We start from the raw sequence: 22020 nt of genomic DNA, 5'->3' as shown, positions 1-22020 counted from the left end.
TTTTAAAGTGTTTTGATTCTTTCTAAAATGCCTTTGTGTAGTGAAGATTAAGCCCATTTAATCTTGTTTTCTTAGAAGAAATAAGTCATGACTCACTATGAACAAAGGACTTTGACTTTTCGCATTGTTGCAGATTTCAGAATTTTTGCTATCTTAATGTATTCATACACATTCGTGGGGGGTGTCTTCTGATATGTCTACAGACACACAAGAAGACCTCTTGTGTACCCTGTTTAAAGCATTTATCTACAGTAAATATGCTTATCTTTTATGGTCAATTTGTGGTCTTGCTCAAAGTTTGTCACATGCATTTGTAGCAGGTACAAAGGTACTCAGAAATGAAATTTGGCAACTCAAAAAAAAAAAAGACTGGACAATACATACAATGCAGACAATATAATAGTGTGTGTATAGGTGAGGGGGGGGGCAAGAATGTACATACATTAAAATATCCTATAGATGAGTAGGTGTGCCATGTGCAGAGGAGCTGGAGTGTGAGGACATGAGTTCAAGGTTCTGGCTTGGGTGAAAAAGCTCTTCTTTACCCTCTCTTTTGTGGCCATGTGGAGGTGGAGGTGCTTTCTACATTGTAACCAACAAAACAGGTTGTTAATGACATGTGGGATCCTTTGAAATCTTTCTTGCTCTAGTCCTGCATCACCTGGTATAGATATCCTGCTGGCTGAGCAGTGCTAATCTGGTGGTTCATCAGTCCTTACTACTCTCTGTAGGACTTTGTGTTCCCCAGTACTGCAGTTATCGTACCATGTGGTAATGTTTCCAGTGAGGATACTATTTATAGAGGCTAGCTGAGGAGGTGTGGAACTTGCTCAGTTGTCCTTGCTTTCTGTGAAGAGTCCATGACAGGTTGTCAGTGTATGATGAGGTCCTTGAAACTACTTGGTTTCTCCACCAGACTCCTGTTGATTGTAAGAGCTGTGCATGCTTTTCCCTTATTCAGAACCAGTTTTTTTTTTTTTTTGTCTTGCTAATGTTTAGGAACAGATTGTTGCCCTTGCCTTACTGGAAAAGCCTCTGCCCTTTGTCAACATGGGCCATCTCATCATTCTTGGTGATGAGGTGTCCCACCATAGAGTCGTCCACAAACTTTGTGATGGTGCTTGATCTGTGTGTATAGAGAGTACTCTAGTGTTAAAAACAAGCTTATTGGAGGTGAAGCCACCTGCTTTTACTAACTGCAGCCAACCAATTAAAAGTCCATTAGGAGCATGAGCGGTACAGGCTCAGCACTGTGAGCTTACGACAGGAGATGCTCACTATTTAAGGTTTCTTAAAAATTGTATGTGAAATTTGTATCATGTTTGTGGGACCAGTGAGGGTAGAGGAGAGGCTGAGTCAAGTAGTTAGAGCTCAAAGTAGATGTACCTACATCTAGCTTCAAACAAGATTCATAAAATTCTGCATTACATTCACGAAGATGTTTGCTATCTGGGGAAAAATGTGAGTTGCACTCACAATATGTATTATGATGCACTTTGTCAAATTCACATAAAACATTTTGTAGGGTACCTTATAACAGGACAGGAACCAGCATTACATGCTAATTAAGATTTTACTAGATTTTAGGATTGAATGTGGCTGCTACATGGCTTTGGAGAGGGAGAGCTTTGACAATGAGTATTTATTCCTTTTCTTTCTCATACTACCTTTCATGAGACTTAATTTTACACGAAATAAAACGCTCTGGAGGAAATAAAAGGGTGCATGGTATGTACAGTGACATGAATGAGTTTGAGGCATCCGCCACTGGAGTAGGGGATTGGACCAGTGAGAGCGCAGAGAGGAGCATGGTGAGGCCTCCCACAATAGTGCGCCTCGCTGGAGACTTTAATTTAAATGTAATGTTTTAGGTCTGATAGTTGAATTGTGTGTATGTCTTGGTTTAATCATATTCTTTTTAGTTTAACTTGTGTTGTATTTGTCTTTTCGTGATCTGTCCCCCCCACTCGAGAGTTCCCTTTTGCTCTTGTTATATGTGTGTGAGTCTATAAAAGACAATGTTGCTGAATACAGAGCAGAAGTGGGATTACACCCATCTGGAAGAAACTGAGCAGTGCAAACGACAAGCTTGAAAGCAAGCAGCGAAGAAGACATAGCCCGGAGCAAGTGGGTACTGAGCATTATTCTTGTCCCCTGCTCGATAAGTCCAGCCACCTAAGACTCAGGTTGCTGAATGGGGAGGGGGGGGGGGGGGGGGTGAGACTCAGTATACAGTATATGTGCAGATCCAGCTTGGCTTTCCCTGTGCCGACTGGGACCTTGTGCTTGACGCTGAGCTTAAAAAGGAAACAAGTGAAGGTTGTAGTTAGTAGTGGAGCAGAGGCAGGGAGTTGGGGCTTTCTGGCAGTGTGGCCTTTGTTTTCTAAAGGGGGAAGCCTTTGGAGAAGCTGAACACGCAGCATCCGAGCTAGTGGGTGGTGGGGCACACTGATAGATCAAAAGCACCTTGAAATTTTGCAGCTGAAGGTGCCTGTGCAGGAGGAGCTGAACATCCACCAGTCTTGGTTGGTGGATCCCCAAGAGCAGCCGCTTTGTCAGCATTAATGACAGAGAAAGTGGGAAGCACAGAGGGAAACACAGAGGGAAATGGCAGCAATTAAAGAGGAAATTTGCACAACACTTTGTGAACTGTATCAGTGAAGCAGGTCTAGAATAACAAGAACTGAAATAGAGGCCTTGGGAGCGTCTGAACTTTTACAGCAACATCTTCATGGCCATGGAGAAAGACTGTATACAGACTGACTATGAACACTGGCAGTAATGAAGCTGCACCCCCACTGGCTCTCATTGGCTAAGAAAGAAGCTGCAGAAATCATCAAACTTTCCAACATCCCCTGGGCATTGCTGGTTGTCTTGGCAAAGAGATGACACCTGGTGCTTCTGTGTAGACTACTGGTGGCTCGATACTCTTAATAAAACCAATGCATACCTGCTCCCAGGCCTTGGGTCCCCATTATGTGTTATACTATGTATGGTGTTGACCAGTGTATGGTGATGACCAAGTGCTCACTGGCATGCCCAAAGATGAGTGCAACATTTACATAAATGACATACTGGTCCACATGCCCATTTTTTAAAGTGTGCTTATAACCTGGAATACCTGCTCCAGGCTTGAACAGTCCACAGAGAAAACCAGGGAAAATGTGTTTAAAAAAAAAAAAAAAAAAGTTTGTTGCTTTAAACATGGTTGATTTGTCCGTTTCTTGTAGTTTTTAATTAGTTGTTAGTTAGATTGCTACCCTCCTCCTGTCTTTTTATTTACCTCCCCACACTCTCCCCCTTTGTCTTTAGTCATTGCTGTTGCTATTACAATTGTTCAATATAGAAAATAATGCACACTGGCTCTTGTGTGCTACAACACAGCAGTGAAATAGAATAGAATTAGCCATAGCCTTGGGCCCTTAAACGATATTATATTGCAGCCCTTAAATTATTCACAATATTAAGCATATTGTTCTGTTGCATTCTGTTATTGGTGTTTCCCTTTCCTTTTGTACAAATATTCCAATCTATAGTTAACATTTATACAGTAGAAAATACTGGCAAAAAATGCTGCTGTACATGTAAATAAAGCAAAGAAATTCCTGTAATTCCTGTGACCTTGGCTGCGACTGAAATTTGGTAGTACATACTAATTCTCAGAACATAGTTTTATTGCTTTCAAATAAGTCTGTAATGTTTCAGACACAGTTTACCATTGCAGCTGAATGCCCCCTGACCTTTGAAGTGATGAAACTTGATTAACTGATGTGTTGAGATAAATCAGAGCCATCAACATCTCTGAGATCAATTAAAGCACACACAGTGCAACATTAAAAAACGTTTTAAAAAAAGCCATGACACAAACATGTCTTGCAGTATTTTTACAACACTTAAAAGCATTAGGAGAAACCACAAAAACCAGGTTGACACTAAGTTAATGAACTCTTCCCGAACTTAAAAGCAAAGGGCTTCTGAATTAGTAGGAGGAGGAGCCAGTTTATATATGGAAAAAAAAAAGATGTTTAAATCATAACATTCATTCCATGGGGATAAAAATTCCAAGTTATACTGTGTATGACTATGTATGAGACAAATAAACTGAACTTGAGTGTAGATCAGTTCTTTTTCTTTGAGTTTCCTAATTTCATTGCTGCCATTGCAACAACTGGCATTGTAAACATATACGTAATTAATGTAATGTCCCATTAGTATTAAAATGTCTTTCCAGTGGAAATGACATCCTAAATTAAAACTATTAAGCTGATTGCACAGCTGACACAGCTGATGAAGGATCTCTTTCTGAAACATTGTTTCTATGGAAACTGTGTACTTGGCTACAATTTTGAATATCTCTAGCTCTCTTACTACAGTACACTGCAGTTATACACCTAGAATCTTCTTCGGCTATAGATATACCCATATAAACACACACACACACACACACACACACGATTACCTCATATGAAGACTTTGACCCACCATGTACTCTTAAAAAGTCCATTTCCAAGGTATTCGAAGAGTGTGGTCAAAGGCTTCTTTATCAGGTTTATACTGAACTCATGAACAGATTCACACTGCACATTTTCCATCAGTGCTGGAAGGTTTGATAACAGCAGGTAGCCAAACACATTAGAAATTCTGTGCTGATATAAGATAACTATTCAGTGGAAAGATTTTTCACTTATTCTGTACACATTAAATCAAACAACAACAAAAAAAGCTACAAGAATGTTCAATTTTACTTGTTCAGAATGTGTGTTTACTAATGGCAATAAACTAAACTAATCTCAAAATCTACTCCACTGAAAGAACATTCAGTGTGAAATGTGTGGGAAGTATTTGAAGAAGGGATCTTTTCATCATGAACATGAATGCACACCGTTGACTGGCCCTTAAGGGTGCGGAAACATCCTTCCACACAGGCGCAGGTAACCTAGCAACAGAGAGGCGAATCCATGCCAGAGTGCACAAAAAAAAAAAAAAAAAAAAAAAAATTTCCACCTCCTTTGCACTTTTTTTTTGTCATGGCAGCTTCAGCGAGGTCTCCCACTCCATTAACCAGCAACATTGGCCGACAGGCCTTAAATCCAGTGTCCTGCAATGTGCATATTGTTCATGGCTGAACAGATGGATGAGGAACCACTCAGAAAAGAAACCCTTTGACTGCCAAGACTATAGTTCATTTCATTGACAATCGGGCAATAAAAACACTTACAGGTATGTGCAATAGGTGTGGAGTGTGAATAATTTGCTCATTGGTGTTGATTTAAAGTAGACCTGCATCTGAAAACTCACCATGCAGGAGCTAGTCTATGTAGACTGATTAATATTCATGAGATGGACATTTCAGTGTTAACAAATGGACCATTTTCAGTTGATTTCCATTGCTTTGCTTTACTAAATTATTTGGACATGGTAATGGTGTGTCTATTTAACTAACTAACTAATCCTTTGGTCAACCAGAGTGCCTCATTTCACCTGAAAACTTACACCACCTGGATTTAACTAAGCAAATAGGCAAGAGCCTCCCATTGGGGTGAATATGTTTCAGCTGGCAACAAGTTAACCACAACTGATGCAGTGAGTAGCTTCTCATTTGTTGAACAACCATGTCAAAAGACACATCGTGTGGTTGTGGAAAAGATGTTAATCTGTTTCAGAAGAGTCAAATTATTGGCATGCATCAAGCAGAGAAAACATCTAAGGAGATTGCTGAAACTACTAAAATCGGGTTAAGAACTGTCCAACGCATAAAAGATGGAAGGACAGTGGGGAAACATCATCTTTGAGGAAGGAATATGGTTGGACAAAAAATCTTGAATGATTGTGATCTGCGATCACTTAAACGTGTGGTGAAATCAAATCACAGAAAAACAACAGTAGAACTCAGGGATATGTTTAATAGTGAAAGTAAGAGCATTTCCACACACACACACACTCACACACACACACACACACACAGTGAAGGGAACTCAAGGGATTGGGACTAAACAGCTGTGTAGCCTTAGGAAAACCACTGGTCAGTGAGGCTAACCGGCAAAAACGGCTTCAATTTGCTAGGGAGCATAAAGATTGGACTCTGGAACAATGGCAGGTGGTCATGTGGTCTGATAAGTCCAGATTTACCCTGCTCCAGAGTGATGGATGCATCAAGGTAAGAAGAGAGGCAGCTGAAGTAATGCACCCATCATGCCTAGTGCCTACTGTACAAGCCTGTGCTATGATCTGGGGTTGCTGCAGTTCATCAGGTCTAGGTTCAGCAATGTTATGTGCCCAAAGAATGAGGTCATCTGACTACCTGAATATACTGAATTATATTCCAGGTTATTCCTTCAATTAATTTTTTCTTCCATGATGGCACAGGCATATTCTAAGATGACAATGCTAGGATTCATCGGGCTCAAATTGTGAGAGTGGTTCAGTCAGCATGAGATCATTTTCACACATGGATTAGCCACCACAGAATCCAGACCTGAACCCCATTGAGAATCTTTGGGATGTGCTAGAGAAGACTTTGCGCAGTGATCCAAGTCTCCCATCATCCATACAAGATCTTGGGGGAAAAATTAATGCAACTCTGGCTTGAAATAAATGTTGTGACATTGCAGAAGCTTGTGGAAACGATGCCATAACGAAAGCATGCCATAATCAAAGCTAAAAGGTGGTCGATGAAATTAGTGTGACACACTTTTTTTTTTTGGCCAGGCAGTGTGGTTTTTAGTCAGGGATAACGCAAGCTTGACAAAAGATTCATTGTAGTCAGAACTTTTGGCTTTTGTGAAATTCATACATCCAGTATCACTGCAACTGTGCTGGTGAACCAGTCATTATAGTTCTGTACTCAAGTTTATACTACTTTGTATAGAGACATTCTACAAGGAATTATGAATAAATAAAGTTATATTTATATAGCATCTTTCAAGGAACCCAGTGTCAGTTTACAATTAAACGCACAGCTTTTACATCCAGTCACACACCAGCGAGAAGCGGCAGGCAACCGCACACAGCATACATTCAACCATTAACCTCAGTCCCTTGAGGGATTGTATAGGGTGCATGGAGGCGAGAGAGGAGACACACATCAGGACTTTTTTAGGACAGTCAATTGAACCAACCTCTATGTTTTTAGACCTTGGGAAGAAACTCACACAGACACAGGGAGAACACAAACTCCACCCAGATAGGTACTTGATCCCGAGACCCTAGGCGTTGTGTCAATTAGTAGCACCTATTCAAGTGTGTTCCAATAAAAGTTCTCCAGTTTGAGTTTAATGTGAGCTGTACCTGTTAGCTGACAAAGGTACATAACAGGCAGCCTAATTAAGTAAACCCAGCTGGCATATTGCCTAAATGCCTGACCAGAATGACAGTCCATACTGTACTGCCTCAGAATAACAACAGGAGATTCCTTACTTCTCCACATGTACAAGTTTCCAGTGGCCAACGTTTTTTAAATGTTGAATTGTTAGATTGCTGTTTCAGAAGTTAGGTAAGCATTACATGGTTGCAGGTGGGGAGCACAGGGAAGGTGGCCAAGTGTCCGCAGACTGAAATACTTCTAACAGGCTTCAGATCACAAGCCCTGGTGCCTGGGCAGACTCCCTGCATAACAGACAATGGGAACTTCACATGGGCCGCCCAATTTAGACACCTGCTGCTCTCATGGTTTAGGATGAATGCACTTCATCTTGCATGGGAAATGCTTCTCGTAAACTATAAAACAAATACACAAAGGGGTGTGGCCATGTCTGTGTTCCATTACAGCTGCATCAATTTAAACTACTGCCAAGTGAGGGGTCAATTTCTCTTGTAAAAAGATCTAATCAAGTTACAACCTCGCAAGGCTTTCTTAAGACAGAAAACCTACCTCTGTGACCTTGCCAGTGTTCAAGGTTTTGACCAGAGCCCTGGAGCAATACATGGCAATAACTCATCAAGATCACCATTGCAAAATCCTGCTGTCCCAATGTGGCAACAAGTTTCATGTCCTGTAACTTGAAGAAATAAAAATACTACATTATATTTATTAATGGTGGATTCACATTTTTACACTACAGAGAAACCATACAGCTGTACCATGTGAGTACATGGTATCTAATTAACATATCTATTTGACATATGAATGCATGGCTTGTTGGTCTGGTGTCCAGTTGGCAATATGGAAGGATCCTAGCTATTCAGATACAGAGGGATACTGAACTTGGGTGTGAAACAAACATGGTACCCAAAATGAACACACAATGTAATGACATCTGAATTCCTTGCCATCTTACCCCATCCTAAAGTGGCACTGCTCTGTGATACTAGCACTTACTTTTGGGGTCTGGTACCCCCACCCCAAACAAGCTGCATCTGTGACATTTTGGAATGTCAACACAAGCACACTGCAATGCACATACAAGTTAACATTACCCAAAGAACATGCTGTGAACTTGATTTTAAGCAATTTTATTTTACATATTTGTTTCAAATGTACAATCATACGCAGTTGTATTTAAAATTTACATTAATGTACAAGTCTAGCACTATAAATAAAAACTGGAGGAGCATATTTAATCCATTTTTTTTGTTCACTTATTGACAAACACACCAACTGCAAATGAGATGCGAGGTACTCACCTCCTTTCTAAGCCTTACTTGGCTAAGGCTCTAGTGAGTGTCACTACAGAAACAAAGAAAGCAGATGTAGAGAGCCCCCACTGGTTTGTTTTAGATGAGGTAACATTTTTTTCAGGGAAAAATTAAGTGCTTCCAAAATTTTAACTGAATGTAAAAAGGTAGTGCGAAAACAAAATATAGAAAGCAGCAGCAATGCATGACACTGCTGAGCACATGACTGTTTACAAACATCCAAACGGATCCTGGCTCTCCCACCCATATGAGAATTGCCCAACAGTAGGTAAACAACCTCCATGTTACTACACATAGGTTCTGAGCATGCGACCATGTTTAGTTGTGTGTCACACGGTGGCATGAGGGTTAAGGTCCCAAAAGCAAAAGCCCTGCCACAATTTATCAGCCACTGAATTTCAGTCAATTCAACCCACCTGCTTGAGTCAACAAATTCAGGTGGTAGAAACAAAGCCTACAGAGGAAGTTTAGTTTCTGAGCCTGAATATCACACCTCTGGTTACAAACTCCCGTGGACCCACTTATTACGTTACTTGATATCATTTGGCAAAATCACCTTTTAAGTGAACATGGTGTTGTCCGCATCTCAAAAAAGTCTCACCACCTACTCATTACCATCTCCATTTAAGCCACATGAGAAATTGCATCTCAAGACCTTATGCATTTGCCAGTGTAAATGGCTGTAATGACGCCAGATATTTGAGATTGTTCTTTAGCTTTCTTAACTTCCAGATTTCAGAAACAGCTGTGCCATTAGCGGACTCAGTTCAACGTGCAGCACAATTTTACTGGTTGCAGAAACAATGAGAGGAAGCACACATAGGACGTCCTAAGGGCGCGCAAGGATTACGATGCTTGTAAGGAACCAAACTCAAAGGCCCTAGGTGTATGACCAAAGATGCAATGTTGCTTTAGCTATTTAAAGCACAAGCTTCAATGTGAGCGGAAAGAACATGATGGTTTTGTGTGAGGAAGGCCCCTCACATTCAACACACATTCCAAAACTAGTCCCGAAGGCACACAATGCAAGGCTCTCCAAATCACACACCACAAAACGATCTATGGCCACACATGCTGGGTGATGGCGCCTGTATGACATTGAAAATGATTCATGAAGAGCACACATTGACCATTACATGGTAGGACCTTTAAAAACAAGTGCTGTGTCAAGTCATATTTTGTTTTAAAACACAAGGACTTGGTAAATTACATGATCGATACATCTAAAAGGTAGCAGCAATAATAGTAGCTTGAAAAGAAAGTTATTTTCCCATTTCCAGTAACAAAATGTAAGGAAATCCACATTTAAAAGTTTGCTGTTTTACGGATGCACAGAGAGCCAGATGCTATTCTTCACCTGACAGTTCAGCCACGTACCAAAGGTTTGCAGTGGAGAAGGTTGAAAAACAGCCAAGCAAACAAAAGAGGTTCACGTTAGGTGACTTCATATCAGGCTGATCTCTTTTTTACATTTGATCATCTCAACATTAAATACTTGATGGATCATCATTTTCTCATCATACTTATTTGTACAAATCATTGCCAGTCAGTCTTGCATGCATACGCGCGCACACACCCACACACACTCACACCTCTATCCTGGGCACCCAAGCACATACTGACTGAAATATGAAGGAGCTTAATTTTTGTTCTCTCTCACACAAACATACTTCTCACATGTACACACTCTCTCCCTGCCTCAAACTCACACAGTTTACAGGTAAACAATGGTTGGAGAGTTCAGTGTGAGAATGGCAGGGGTCACAGCAGTAGGTAACTCAGGTTCTGTGAAGGTCCCTCCTCGCCATTGAGCGGATCATCTTGACCTTTCACTCCCAGTAGTGTGGCCTCTCGGTCGGGAAGGCCAGGTGGGGTTCAGTGACGGTGTCTGGGGGCCATGTGCGTGGCCAGCATAGGCACATGCCTTCAAGTATTTACGTTAGCTTTAGCATGTTAGCATGTGGAGGTCTGTTAACCAGGGTGGCAGGCAGGGCTGGAGCTCTACACCATCTCTGAGCCTCTTCCAGCAACCAGGCTCCTCAATGGAAGTCCTTTCCCTTCCTGAAGGCCTATCCGAGATCCAGAGATTTCCACCAGGCTGCCATTGGCCACTTGAATGCCATGGCATGGGGTAGGGGAGGGACACAAAGGGGCCATATGGTCAGTGGGACGTATGGTCCAGCAGGCGGACCTCCTCTTCACTCTCCTCCTGCTCCTCACATCCAGTTAAGGAGGGCACTAGTTGAACATTATGGACTCGGGGTCTTGGTTTGCCATCTGGGCCATATGACGAAGGATGTCTTTTTTTGTGATAATACCAAGGAGACGCCTGCAGAGAAGGAGAGATTGACAGAGAAAAAGAAAGAGATGAAGAGAGACAGTGTCATCAGGTATGTAACCACAGAACTGCAGCAACTATGGAAGATGGATGGTCTTTTTGTTGGCAGGGAAGGTTTTACTGAGTTTCTCTTATTTTCTTTTTGCAGTTTCTCTTGTTTTGCTGTCTCAAATGAAGAGTAGGTAATCCTGCCAACAAAAGACACCAGCATCCGTTTGTGAGAACAGAGAGAGAGAGAGAGAGAGAGAGAGAGAGAGAGAGAGACAGAGAGAGAGAGACAGAGAGAGAGAGAGAGAGAGAGACAGAGACATGAGTGCCGATCAGTGACCTGCAGCACCTAGACAGCTAGCAAGGACGGAACAAAACATGAGTGCGCACGGTGAACAAACTGCTGCTGACTCAGATATGATTTTCAGCTTGAAAAAAAACTAAATGTGTACACACACGTACACAAACACACACACACACACCCACACACACCCACAACCACACCCCCCTCCCTCCCACACCAGGCAGCACCTGAACCAGAATTCAAAAGCACATATGAAGCTTCATATTTGGCATGATCTGCAATCGAACAGAACAGCTTCCAAGTGTACAGAGCTGTAATTTGGGGGTTTTAGACTGACACTGGCCAAACAAAGCCTCCCAAGTCTGAGGTCTCATTACTGCCAAACACTCATGTGCTCTTGAATTTCATTAGGAATGTAGGCAGAGGGTCCACAGTTGTCCATATGGAAGTGTGACAGGGAGCAGTGTGCAGCTGAAGCACTGTGAGTGGCAGGACCATTTCTGAGACTGAACTGTCCGAATACAAAAAAGGCTCCTGGTTTGGACAGATAAGGCCACGTTTACTGAAGCAAGCTGCACCTGTTAAAACTTGTGACTCCAGTAACATTATTTTTTTGCCTGAGCAATGACAAAATTGTTGCCCAAATCACTGGCTCCATTGCTGGTCAGGCAAATGTTTAGTGCACAAGCAAACTGCTTCAGGAAACCTGGCCCACAGTGCACGAGTATGTGTGCAGCTAATGACTTGCACAGTAGCCAATAGACAAACTACCAGCTTATCTTTCGCTTTTAAACCTCATCTGGTGCACTGCACTTCCAACTCGTGTGACCGTTTGGAAAGCAGACAGGAAATGAGAGGTAGCCCTGCACAACGGCGGACAGGATGTGAAGGGATTAGTAGACACAGAACAGGAGGCATGAAACGCTCGTGAAACGTGGCAGAATCAATACAGACACAGTCAGAAGGGGCCGCAGGGAAGAGGCGGGGTGTGGTAGAGGGGACAGGAGGTGGTTTGGGGATGGGGATCGCTATGATAACTGCTCTATTCATTCACTGCCCCAAAAAAAAAAAAAAAAAGAATCAGTCACACAGCCCTTAGTATGGGAGCTACTGTGTGGGGTCTATCAAGCTAAAGAAACAATCCAACAGCAAACAAATATGTTTAAAAAAAAAAAAAAAAACACACGCTGAGCTACATACGGCTGTTACCCGCCAATCTTTTAGGAGGCGGATCTATGACTGTAGTCGGAGGTCATTGGTCTGTTGCCGACTGGATGCAGACCCTGCCTCGCCCCCCTCGAGGAGTAATTAAAAACAAAAAACAAACAAAAACATCACAGACAACAAATTTACATGGCAGGCAAAAAGGTCAAAGTGCAGAGTAAACATGGAGAGGGCAGCTCTCTAATAGGCTGCCATGTGCATGCCTTACAGTTTGTTGTATTGCAAGGTCTTAAACTGAAGGGTTACTTCCAGATCTGCAATTGGCTACAAAACAACTGTTGATGACCTAAATATATGTTTTATAGGTCTGGCAAACCTAATTATTGCCAACATTGAGCACAAATCATGAAAATGTTGCTATGGGACATCGAATTGAGATCTCAGATTACTCGTGCATATTTCCCCAAATCGATGACATGTTCGGGGAAAACAGCTGAAGAGGGATATTTCCTGGGAACTGCCCACAAACTATGCCCTTTCGTTTATTTTTCACTCAAGTTTCATGCGTCCCTCCTAAGAGGTGGGGCCTAAAACGTAGAGTGGGCGTGGTATGGGTGGATCTAATCACCAGGGGCTCCGTGTGCTGCTTGAGCTCCTCCAGATGCTCTAAAATATTCTTCTTAGTGATGATGCCCAATACAATCCTGCAACACACACCGTGGCGACCGTCACTAAGCAACACGCACCAAAAAAGAAAAGAGAAAAAAAACCAACAAAAAAAAAAAAAACACTCACACAAACTCAAAACACCATAACCAACAGAAATAAACACAACATAGTGAATAATCCAACAACTTAAAATAGTAGTAGATAAATAATGCAACAGTTAACAGTCAGTCAGTCATTCTATTACAGTCATTCTCTATTATTCTGAAACAAAAAATCTGTTTCTCAATGGATAATTAAGTCATGCCTAATGAAAATTTAAATTATGCTAAATAAAAAAAATAATGGTCTTCTATATAATAATGGGTTTGCTATTTTCAACAAGAGGCAAACTGATCTGAGGGTGTTCTGAAAATGTGCCTTAGCTTTTCCCCAGAACTTATTTGATCTGCAGTACACACACTGCACTCATGGTGGTGCTCTTGGGCACAAGGCCCACTGAAATGAATCAAGGCTGTGAGAAGCTGCCAGACTAGTAATGGCACAAGTAGCTTCATTCTCATGTGAACACTGCTGGGAGGTAGATGGCTTCTCATCTTCCCTTCAGACAAAACTGGAAGGCTAGCAATGACTCCTAAAAACATGTTCTGAAAAAGGCAGTCATATCACAGAATTAGTGACATGAGAGGCCTTACCAGTGACATGCTGCTGTTTGTGTGTGTGTGTGTAGCTGTACAGCAGGTGCAAGCGCCAAGCAGCTGCAACTAGGACTAGGTTTGACACCTAATGCATGTGTAAACCCATCAGCAGATATATGTAGAATGTACATGCATAAGTGTGTGTGTGTGTGTGTGTGTGTATATATCTGCTGATGGGTTATAAGTTTGTTAGTAGCTATGACAAGGAGAAGTACACACAGCAGACTTCCCACTTTCTAACCTGATGCAAGCACTACTAACACAAACTAGTTTTCACATAGACTCTGCCTCACTACAGCAACAAGTCCTACACCCAAACGTGAGTCTGGACATACGTGGGAACGCCTGTGTGAGAGCCGTATCTCAACGCACTGTACAGCTGCTCTGGCATTTGTTTCTTTCTTTATGATACTCAATGCCAGTGTTACTCAGAAAAGATAAAAACTAATCAAGTTTGTTTGCCAAAGCACAGGGTAGCCCCCCACCATTCACCCCCCAAGGAGCTATGCTGAGCTCCTCACTGGACAAAAGGGCACCTATTGCTGGAATCCTACATCCAACAGCAAATTAATTATTTACCGACCAAGCAGGAACACCAAGCCCACTCTCAGGGTGACTGACCTGGGCCCCAGGTCTCATCGCGCCCCTGCCCTCGGGGTGACTGACCCAGGCCCCAGGTCTTATCGCGCCCCTGCTCTCAGGGTGACTGACCCGTTGTGGGTGACGAGGCACTGCCGCAGTCCCAGCTTCCGGAAGATGTCCACCACGATCTCCATGGGCGTGTGATCGGTGACGGTGAAGGGACTCATGTCCAGGATGCTGCGGAGCTTCAGGGGCCGGGGGCTGTCGGCCGGCAGCGTCGGGGCATGCTGCGTGAAATACACCCGTGAGTTGAGCACGATGCCTTCCTGCTTCCGCCGGGCGTTTTCTGAAGGACAGAGAGAGAGAAGGCCGCTCCTCTCAGTCACAGTGTCTGGTTCAGAAGACCTCAGGTCACTGCGTCTGAGACCCTGGTGTGTACTGACACAAGATGACTTATTTTACACAACACTTCAGTTGATTGAATATGACTACAAATCTTAAAAGAATTTCATATATAATTAATACTTTAAATTAATAATGTTTTTGTAATATACTGTGACAAGCCACATTTTTATAAACTGGACCGAATAAATATAAAGAATCAGGAAAAACAAAGAAATGCACAGCAGAACTGCAGCTGATGTTTCTGATTGCAGCCAGCAGAGGGCAACATTTGTGGGGATTTCTACCAAAATGTGTGACATGTTGCCTATAGTTAAAACGTCAGTGTGAGTGTCTTACCTATAGTGATGGTGATGTCTCTGTGTGTGTGGGTTACCTATAGCAAAGGTGATAATGTCTTTGTGTGTATGTGCATGTCTTACCTATAGCGATGGTGATGTCTCTGCGCAGGGCGAATCCCACCAGTCTCTGAGACTCCTTAGAGACGATGACGGGGAAGCCGTTGTAGCTCGTCTGGCTGATGACGGCCTGCAGCTCGGCCAGCGTCAGGTCGTCCTGCGTCAGCACTGCCAGGGGCGGGTCGCTCCGCCGCGGTCGCATCACCTCGCGTGCCAGCGTGGTATGCGTGAACTCCTCCTTGGCGTCCAGGAAGGGGTAGCCGTTGAGGCGGATGTGCGCCTCGTAGATGCCCTCTCGCCCAAACGCGTCGCCCACCCACTTACTGGTCATCACCGCCGCCATCAGTGGCACGATGTACTCCAGGCCGCCGGTCAGCTCAAACACGATGACCACCAGGGAGACGGTCATTCGAGTTACACCACCTGAGGGAACCCGTGGCTCAAAGTTTAGGTCGAGAAGAGTTAATCCGATGTGCATGAGTAGGTCGTATTCAAAAACATATGACACAGAAAGGTCAAGGACATCAAGAAAGGTTTGAGTGGAAAGAAAATGAGACTTGCATGGAAATGCAGAATGCATGAGCACACACACACACACACACACACACACACACTCCAGAAACTCACCCAAGCAGGCGGCAGCGCCCACCATGGCATACAGGCCGGGGGTGATGCAGTCGGCGCCCACCTCGCACCACTCTTTAAACAGGAACCAGTCGTGGTGGTAATAGGCCAGCTGCTCGACGGCGATGCCCACTATGCGCCCGGCGATGGCCCCGATCGCCATGCTGGGGATGAACAGGCCCGACGGCACCTGCCACGCAACACACAGGGACAAACACTCAGAAGTGCCCACACACAGACAGAAAGCCAGCAGGCAGATGACAAACGTACAGAAGTCGCAGCAGCAAGAGGACACACTCTCGTACTTAAAAACAAAAGCAAACAAAATATGAAAATTAAATAAAACTAAACACTGGCTGCAACGCGAGTGGCATCAACCACATGCACACCTGAGGGAGGGACGAGTGTGGGGGTCAGGTGTTGGCGCGTGCATGTGTGTGTTTGTGTGTGGGGTGGTGGGGTCGGATGTTGGCATTTTCCTCCTTGCACCATCACCCACCTTCAAGCCAAAGGTGAAGATGGTCATGATGATCTTGAAGATGAGCGCCAGGCTGAGCTGCCACATGGCTGAGTAGACGCCGGGTGTAGCAGTGTCTGTGCCCGCTGGGTACGCCTGGCTGCCATTCATCTGGCTGCGGTACTGGCACAGTTGCGATGACTCCAGCGGCCCGCAGTCTGTGAACAGCTCCTTGATCAGCTCGCTAGTGTTCTGACGCGTGTACGGGTTTGGGAACGCCACGATGGCCGTGATGGCTGCCACAGTGATCACCTCCAGAACTGGGTATTTACCTGAAGGACCAGAGGAAAGCAATGAGGAAAACGATTCATCTGGATTGATGTTTAGCCACGTGATCCCCCTCTTGGGATATCACCTTGAGAGGGGCTTTACACCAGGAGTTACCAGGCAAACCACAATATAAACTCCAGTATCTGTGATATTTCACAATTGTGCTCATTTGTGACTGGCACAGTTTGGCAAGGCAGCCTCAAATGGCTGTTGGAGTCGAGTGGTAGCAGGGAGAAAGACGCACTTCCTCCCTCTGTCACATGTTCACCGAAGCCCCTCCCACTCATCTGCCCCAGACACTCACTGAAGTCCCTCCTACCTGCCTGCCTGCCACCACCCACCAAAGCCTCATCCACCAGCCTGACCCCACACACTGTATGAAGCCCCTCCCTTCACCTGCCCTCAGGCACTCACCGAAGCGTGTGGACTTGCGCCTGCGACACCAGGCGATGTTGGCGCGGATGAAGAAGGCCCCCCACAGGCCGCCGAACACGCCCAACAGGATGAAGGGCACCAACTCGAACAGGTACCACGGTGTGTGGTACTCCACGTAAAACAGCACCAGCCTGCTGTTCCCAAACGGGTTGATGGAGCGCAGCACGAACGCTGCCACCAGGGCGGCGAAAAAGGACCGCCACAGCGTCTTCAGTGGGAAGTAATAACTCACCTGAGAGAGAGACATAGGGATTTAGCTTTTAATAGTTTACAACGTGCTCATGTGTGATGCATGTCAATGTTGCTTTAACCTGGTGCAGAGAAGGCAGACTCACCTCCTCCAGGCTGAACAAAACACCTCCTATAGGAGCGCCAAACGCCACAGACACGCCAGCAGCCGACGCCGCAGACAGCACCTGCATGTGCACACACACACACACACACACACACACACACACACACACACACACACACACACACACACACACACATATATATAAATCCTCACGCACTACAATTAATCAGAGCTCTCCTAAATGGAAAGGTGAAAGTTGACTTCCCTTCTGGAGGCAGGGCGGATATTTCAAGCTTGGTGCAGCTCTGGCGGCATGGTCAGGGTGGGCGTACCTCTCGTTTCTTGGCCTCGTTCTTGCTATACTTAGGGAAGAGGTATGAGAAGATGTTGCCACAGCAACAAGCTACGTGCACCAGCGGGCCCTCCTTCCCCAGGCTCAGGCCTGACGCCACGGCCAGCACCAGGGTGATGGTCTTTATCACCAGAGTCCACTTCCCCAGGTAGCCACGGATGATGAACCCACTCAGGATGGTCTTAATCTGAGAAAGAGAGGAGGGAGGGAAGGTGAATATTTCACAACCCATGAATTCCCAGTGAAGGGAATGACTAGCGGCCTCAGTCATTACAGTACATGACAGGGGCAGTGGAACTTGACTAGTAATAACAAGGTTACTAGTTCAAGCCCCACCACCACCGGTGTGCCACTGCTGGGCCCCTTAACCCACCATTGCTCAAGCTGTATTCAGTCATAACGGTAAGTTGCGTTGGATAAGAGCATCAGCAAAATGCCGTAAATGTACAGTCATGATAGTGTGTTCCAGAAAAGGCAAATCCTAAAGATGCTTCCCACACATCCATTAACTCTACACATCCATGGTGCCAGCTCTAGTTCACCAACAGGGTCTGCCTGTGTGCGGAAGAGCCCAGGGCCACTGTTCACGTCTGTGCTCAGACTAAAAGCACATTAGTGTCTCACTGTCTTATACAGTTGGCTAAAATCCTGGAAGGAGACAATTGCTTTTAGTGCTGGGGTTGTGTGTCCTAAAGATATATTTTCTCTTTATTTAAGATATGAGAAGGTGAACATTATATTTACTTTTTTGCTACCTTATGCATGATGAGAATGAAATCAATGCAGAGTGCTTGGGGCTCTGTTTGACCCCACCTGCTTGCCGTAGGCCAGGCCTACCTCAGGGATGCCAGAGCCACAGGCGTACGGGGCGAACACTTTGACCAGGCACACAGCCAGGAAAGCGAAGGACAAAGCCCAGTAGGTGTACATGAAGTAGTTCATGATGTAGGAACCAGGACCCTGCAGAAAGTCAGATGTCAAAAAAAAAAAAAAAAAAAGCATCAGGTATATGGTGACAACAAATTGAGAAGAAATAGAAATTAGACAATCCCTATGAACACAAGGATCCACAAGAGAGAGATACTTTGAAGTTTGACCATTCTCAGGGTTCCCACTCTAAATATCAATTTCCAGAACAGTTTCAGTACTGATCTAGCTGGCATGGCAGACAGGGCTCGCCCCATACACTGTGATCTTCTCTGTAGCTTACAATTTTGCCTAAACGCATGATTAGATTTGAGTTTGCAAGGATTATTAACCACCACAAACCCTCATTAAGTTAACACACCAGACTGTAGCCCCTTCCCTACGAATATTAAGAGGAGTCATCAAAGAAGCTAATCACACCTACAGTGAGCTATTACTGCAAAGTATTTTATGCCATGTTATGGTCCATTTTACCTTAACAATGCAGCACAGTGTTTGAGGAGACAATGCTAGCAACGTAGAAAAGCACAGTTAGCCAGTATTTAGCTGGTGTTTGTCTCCTTAAACTGGTTAGCATGTTTGGTGTAGCTGCAGAAATTGACAGGCTTGCTAGTTTGTTTTGCCTGCAAAGGTTTAACATTATACAACCTTTTAAAGAAAGCCGGGGGGGGGGGGGGGGGGAGAAGAACAACATTCATGTATAACGCTAATAAAGATTTACATTACTAGCCCGCAGTAACTAATATTTACATTTGAAGGACAATGTAACTTACATTATTCAGAGATTCGGCCACTTAAATTGTACTGTCATCCAATCGGAATGCTCTGCCACATAGCGCGACATTGGGGTGTGTACTCAGCGTCACAAAATAACAGAACAGCCTATTTAAAATTCACTTGTCCATAAACTACCTTTGACCCTCAATATACATAACTTGGCCCTTTCAGATGATATGGTCATCCCTGTTGGAGATTTCTGAAAGAGCTTAGTTCATCATTCAGCTAAAGGAAAACAGGAGAATGTTGAAATACATTTCCAGGACAAACAAGATTTTCCAGGACATGTGGCTTTATCTCCAATTTTCCATTATTGGAAAACTGGGCTTTCAGGTTGCATGGGAACCCTGATCTTGTATGATTTGGTAATGATTGAAATCATGACCACAATACACAGGATATGAAGCTGTAGAAGATTTTGTTGCATTACATTTTCAGAGGAAACATACTTCCATATCAGCTCCAAGATATATGTTTTTATTTTTATATTTAAAACCTTCAGATCTAAATAAATGAATGCACTTTACTGCCTATATCAGCTCCTTCATTTTCCACACGTATACCACCGCGCTCTCATTCCAGTGTAGAGGAAGTTTCAGTTTCGTTGATCTCCACGTTGTCCTCACCTCCGCCTGGCCCAGGATAAGCTCCGCCCATGTCTTCCACTGCGGGCACTTGTCTCTCTCGGCGAACGTGGTCTCGTTAGAGCCCCAGCAGCACTGCTCGTGGTTAAACCACATGGCACTCAGACACACGCCCTCCTTCAGGTCATTCATCCAATCAGCAGCAATGTCTATCACACCTGCCAACGCACCTGAGCAAGAGCAGGTATGAGACGGAAGGCGAGGGAGGGAGAAAGATAAAGGGAAGAAAGGGGGGGGTAGAGAAATGGAGAAGAAACATGAGAAATGCAGAGACAACCAGCCAACCACATATCAATAGCAGCATGTGGTTTTCCCTGAGGCTTCTACTGGAGACTAAAGAGCAAATTAGACTGACATGACAATGGGGAAACCACCTATGAATAGGGAAGAAAGCAGAGTGCACTTTTGCATATTAGCCTGAATGGATCATGCACTGTAACAATCCAGAACCCATAATACAATAAAACTTAACTCCAAGATAGGCCTTAAAAAAACCTGCTACTCAACCCATCAGAGAAAGCTGAAGTGCAAGTGTGTGCGTTTTCTGTAGTTCCTTAGGTATGCCTTACCAAACCAAACACAGTAAAGATAGAGGAGATGGGCCTTCATGACAGGAGTGTCTGTTTATTAAGGTTTCCCTTTCATTACTGCATTAAATAAACAATCCATTATTTAATCCCAACACAGATCTAGCAGCATACACGGAAGCTGCCTGGGACTCCTGTCAGCCATGCACCTCACACCAGTGAGTTTCTCCTCACACAATATAACTCCAATTTTTGTAACATCAAATGCCTAATTAAATAGAGAGTTTCCAAAAATTACAATACTTAAGAGAACTAGCAAAATGTCAACTACAGGTGATGTCACTGAGACTGAGGTCCTCAAGGAGAGACCCGTTTAATTAAACAGATGTTTGCTTGGGTTTTGAAATATAAACCTCTGACCATATATTACACTATTTAAAATGGCAACATTCACTCAAGAAACAATGCAGCCAAACAAGATTGTGCAGAGTATTTTAAAGAAAGCAGTCAGGTGTGTATGGTCAGGTAGAGGAGACAGATTGATGGAAGGGCCATGAACTGAGTCAGGATAAAAAGTTAGTGAGGCAAGAATAAGTGTGAGCATGAGAGTGAGTCAGAGCTGCCGTGTGGGGAACATGTGGGCGTGTCTGCCGACGTCACCATTTCCAACACAAGCTGCATACTCAGTGTGTGTTACCTGAAGCCAGCCCTGTTAATGTCACCACCAGCCACCCAGACCAAGCGTCATACAGGCTCTTGGTGAACTCCCATGCCGACTCCTTCTTCTTACTGTTGATCTGCACACAGCATAGAATGGATACAAGGGTGCACACACACACACACACACACACACACACACACACACACACACACACACACACACCAAATATTTTACAGAACTACCTTCATGAAATGTACATACCTACAGTATGTAGGTATATGACAGTACAGAGTCTGACAAACCCTTGAACTACCATTCAAGTGAACAAGAGTGTCAATTTAAGTTCTTCTGTTTTACTGTTTTATTGTAGTCCAGTGAGCACTGGCCCTATTCCCAGGGATCCACCCCCAGCACTATTTATTTCCAGCCCTACCCTACGTGATGAGCTGAGTCAGAGTTGGGTTAGAGATGAGCTCTGCACAAAGGCAGATGTCCAGATGGAGGCCTGAGACCTCACTGAAAACTATATGTGGATTCTAGAGTGACAGGAAATATCTGGAGTACGCATCTGCATGTCGTCTGTAAATCACAGTTTTCTTGAAAATGTGTGCAGGTGTATCCTGCCCTGTCACTGTCCACAAGTCTCCATAAATGGTCAGTGCAAATTCTCTCATGAATATTTAAACATGGAGTGTCCCATCCATTATTGTACGAGATAGTGACAACAATGGCAGAGGAAAGAGCAAGAGAGATTTATTTTGCAGAATGCGAGGCAGACATTCTTGTGACGATGACTGAGGCGAGGAAAACCATAACC

At 44.1% G+C, this 22020-nt stretch overlaps 1 protein-coding gene across 7 annotated transcripts in view; it reads right to left on the bottom strand.

Annotated features, from left to right (window-relative positions):
- Positions 1-8435: 8435 nt before the first annotated feature.
- clcn3 (chloride channel 3) overlaps positions 8436-22020 on the bottom strand; it is a 29214-nt gene continuing 15629 nt past the window's right edge. For 4 of the 7 annotated variants that reach the window (XM_027022513.3, XM_081725464.1, XM_027022517.3 and 1 more), the window contains 12 exons: positions 21240-21339; positions 19998-20185; positions 18505-18627; positions 17648-17854; positions 17356-17436; positions 17000-17252; positions 16298-16587; positions 15802-15988; positions 15199-15597; positions 14504-14720; positions 13057-13132; positions 8436-10963 (listed from right to left, as the gene is read on the bottom strand). In XM_027022513.3, the coding sequence (XP_026878314.1) occupies positions 10796-10963; positions 13057-13132; positions 14504-14720; positions 15199-15597; positions 15802-15988; positions 16298-16587; positions 17000-17252; positions 17356-17436; positions 17648-17854; positions 18505-18627; positions 19998-20185; positions 21240-21339 (2289 nt within the window). In that variant the 3' untranslated portion in view covers positions 8436-10795. Of the gene's footprint in view, positions 10964-12473; positions 12561-13056; positions 13133-14503; positions 14721-15198; positions 15598-15801; positions 15989-16297; positions 16588-16999; positions 17253-17355; positions 17437-17647; positions 17855-18504; positions 18628-19997; positions 20186-21239; positions 21340-22020 lie in introns of all 7 variants that reach the window. The other 3 variants (XM_027022516.3, XM_027022519.3, XM_027022515.3) reach the window with 2 other exon arrangements.

Source organism: Electrophorus electricus, chromosome 13 (genome assembly GCF_041902795.1).
Source record: "Electrophorus electricus isolate QZ-2024a chromosome 13, ASM4190279v1, whole genome shotgun sequence".
NCBI lineage: Eukaryota > Metazoa > Chordata > Actinopteri > Gymnotiformes > Gymnotidae > Electrophorus > Electrophorus electricus.
The sequence above is the reverse complement of the archived record's forward strand: the minus strand, read 5'-3'. Positions and strand labels throughout refer to the sequence as shown.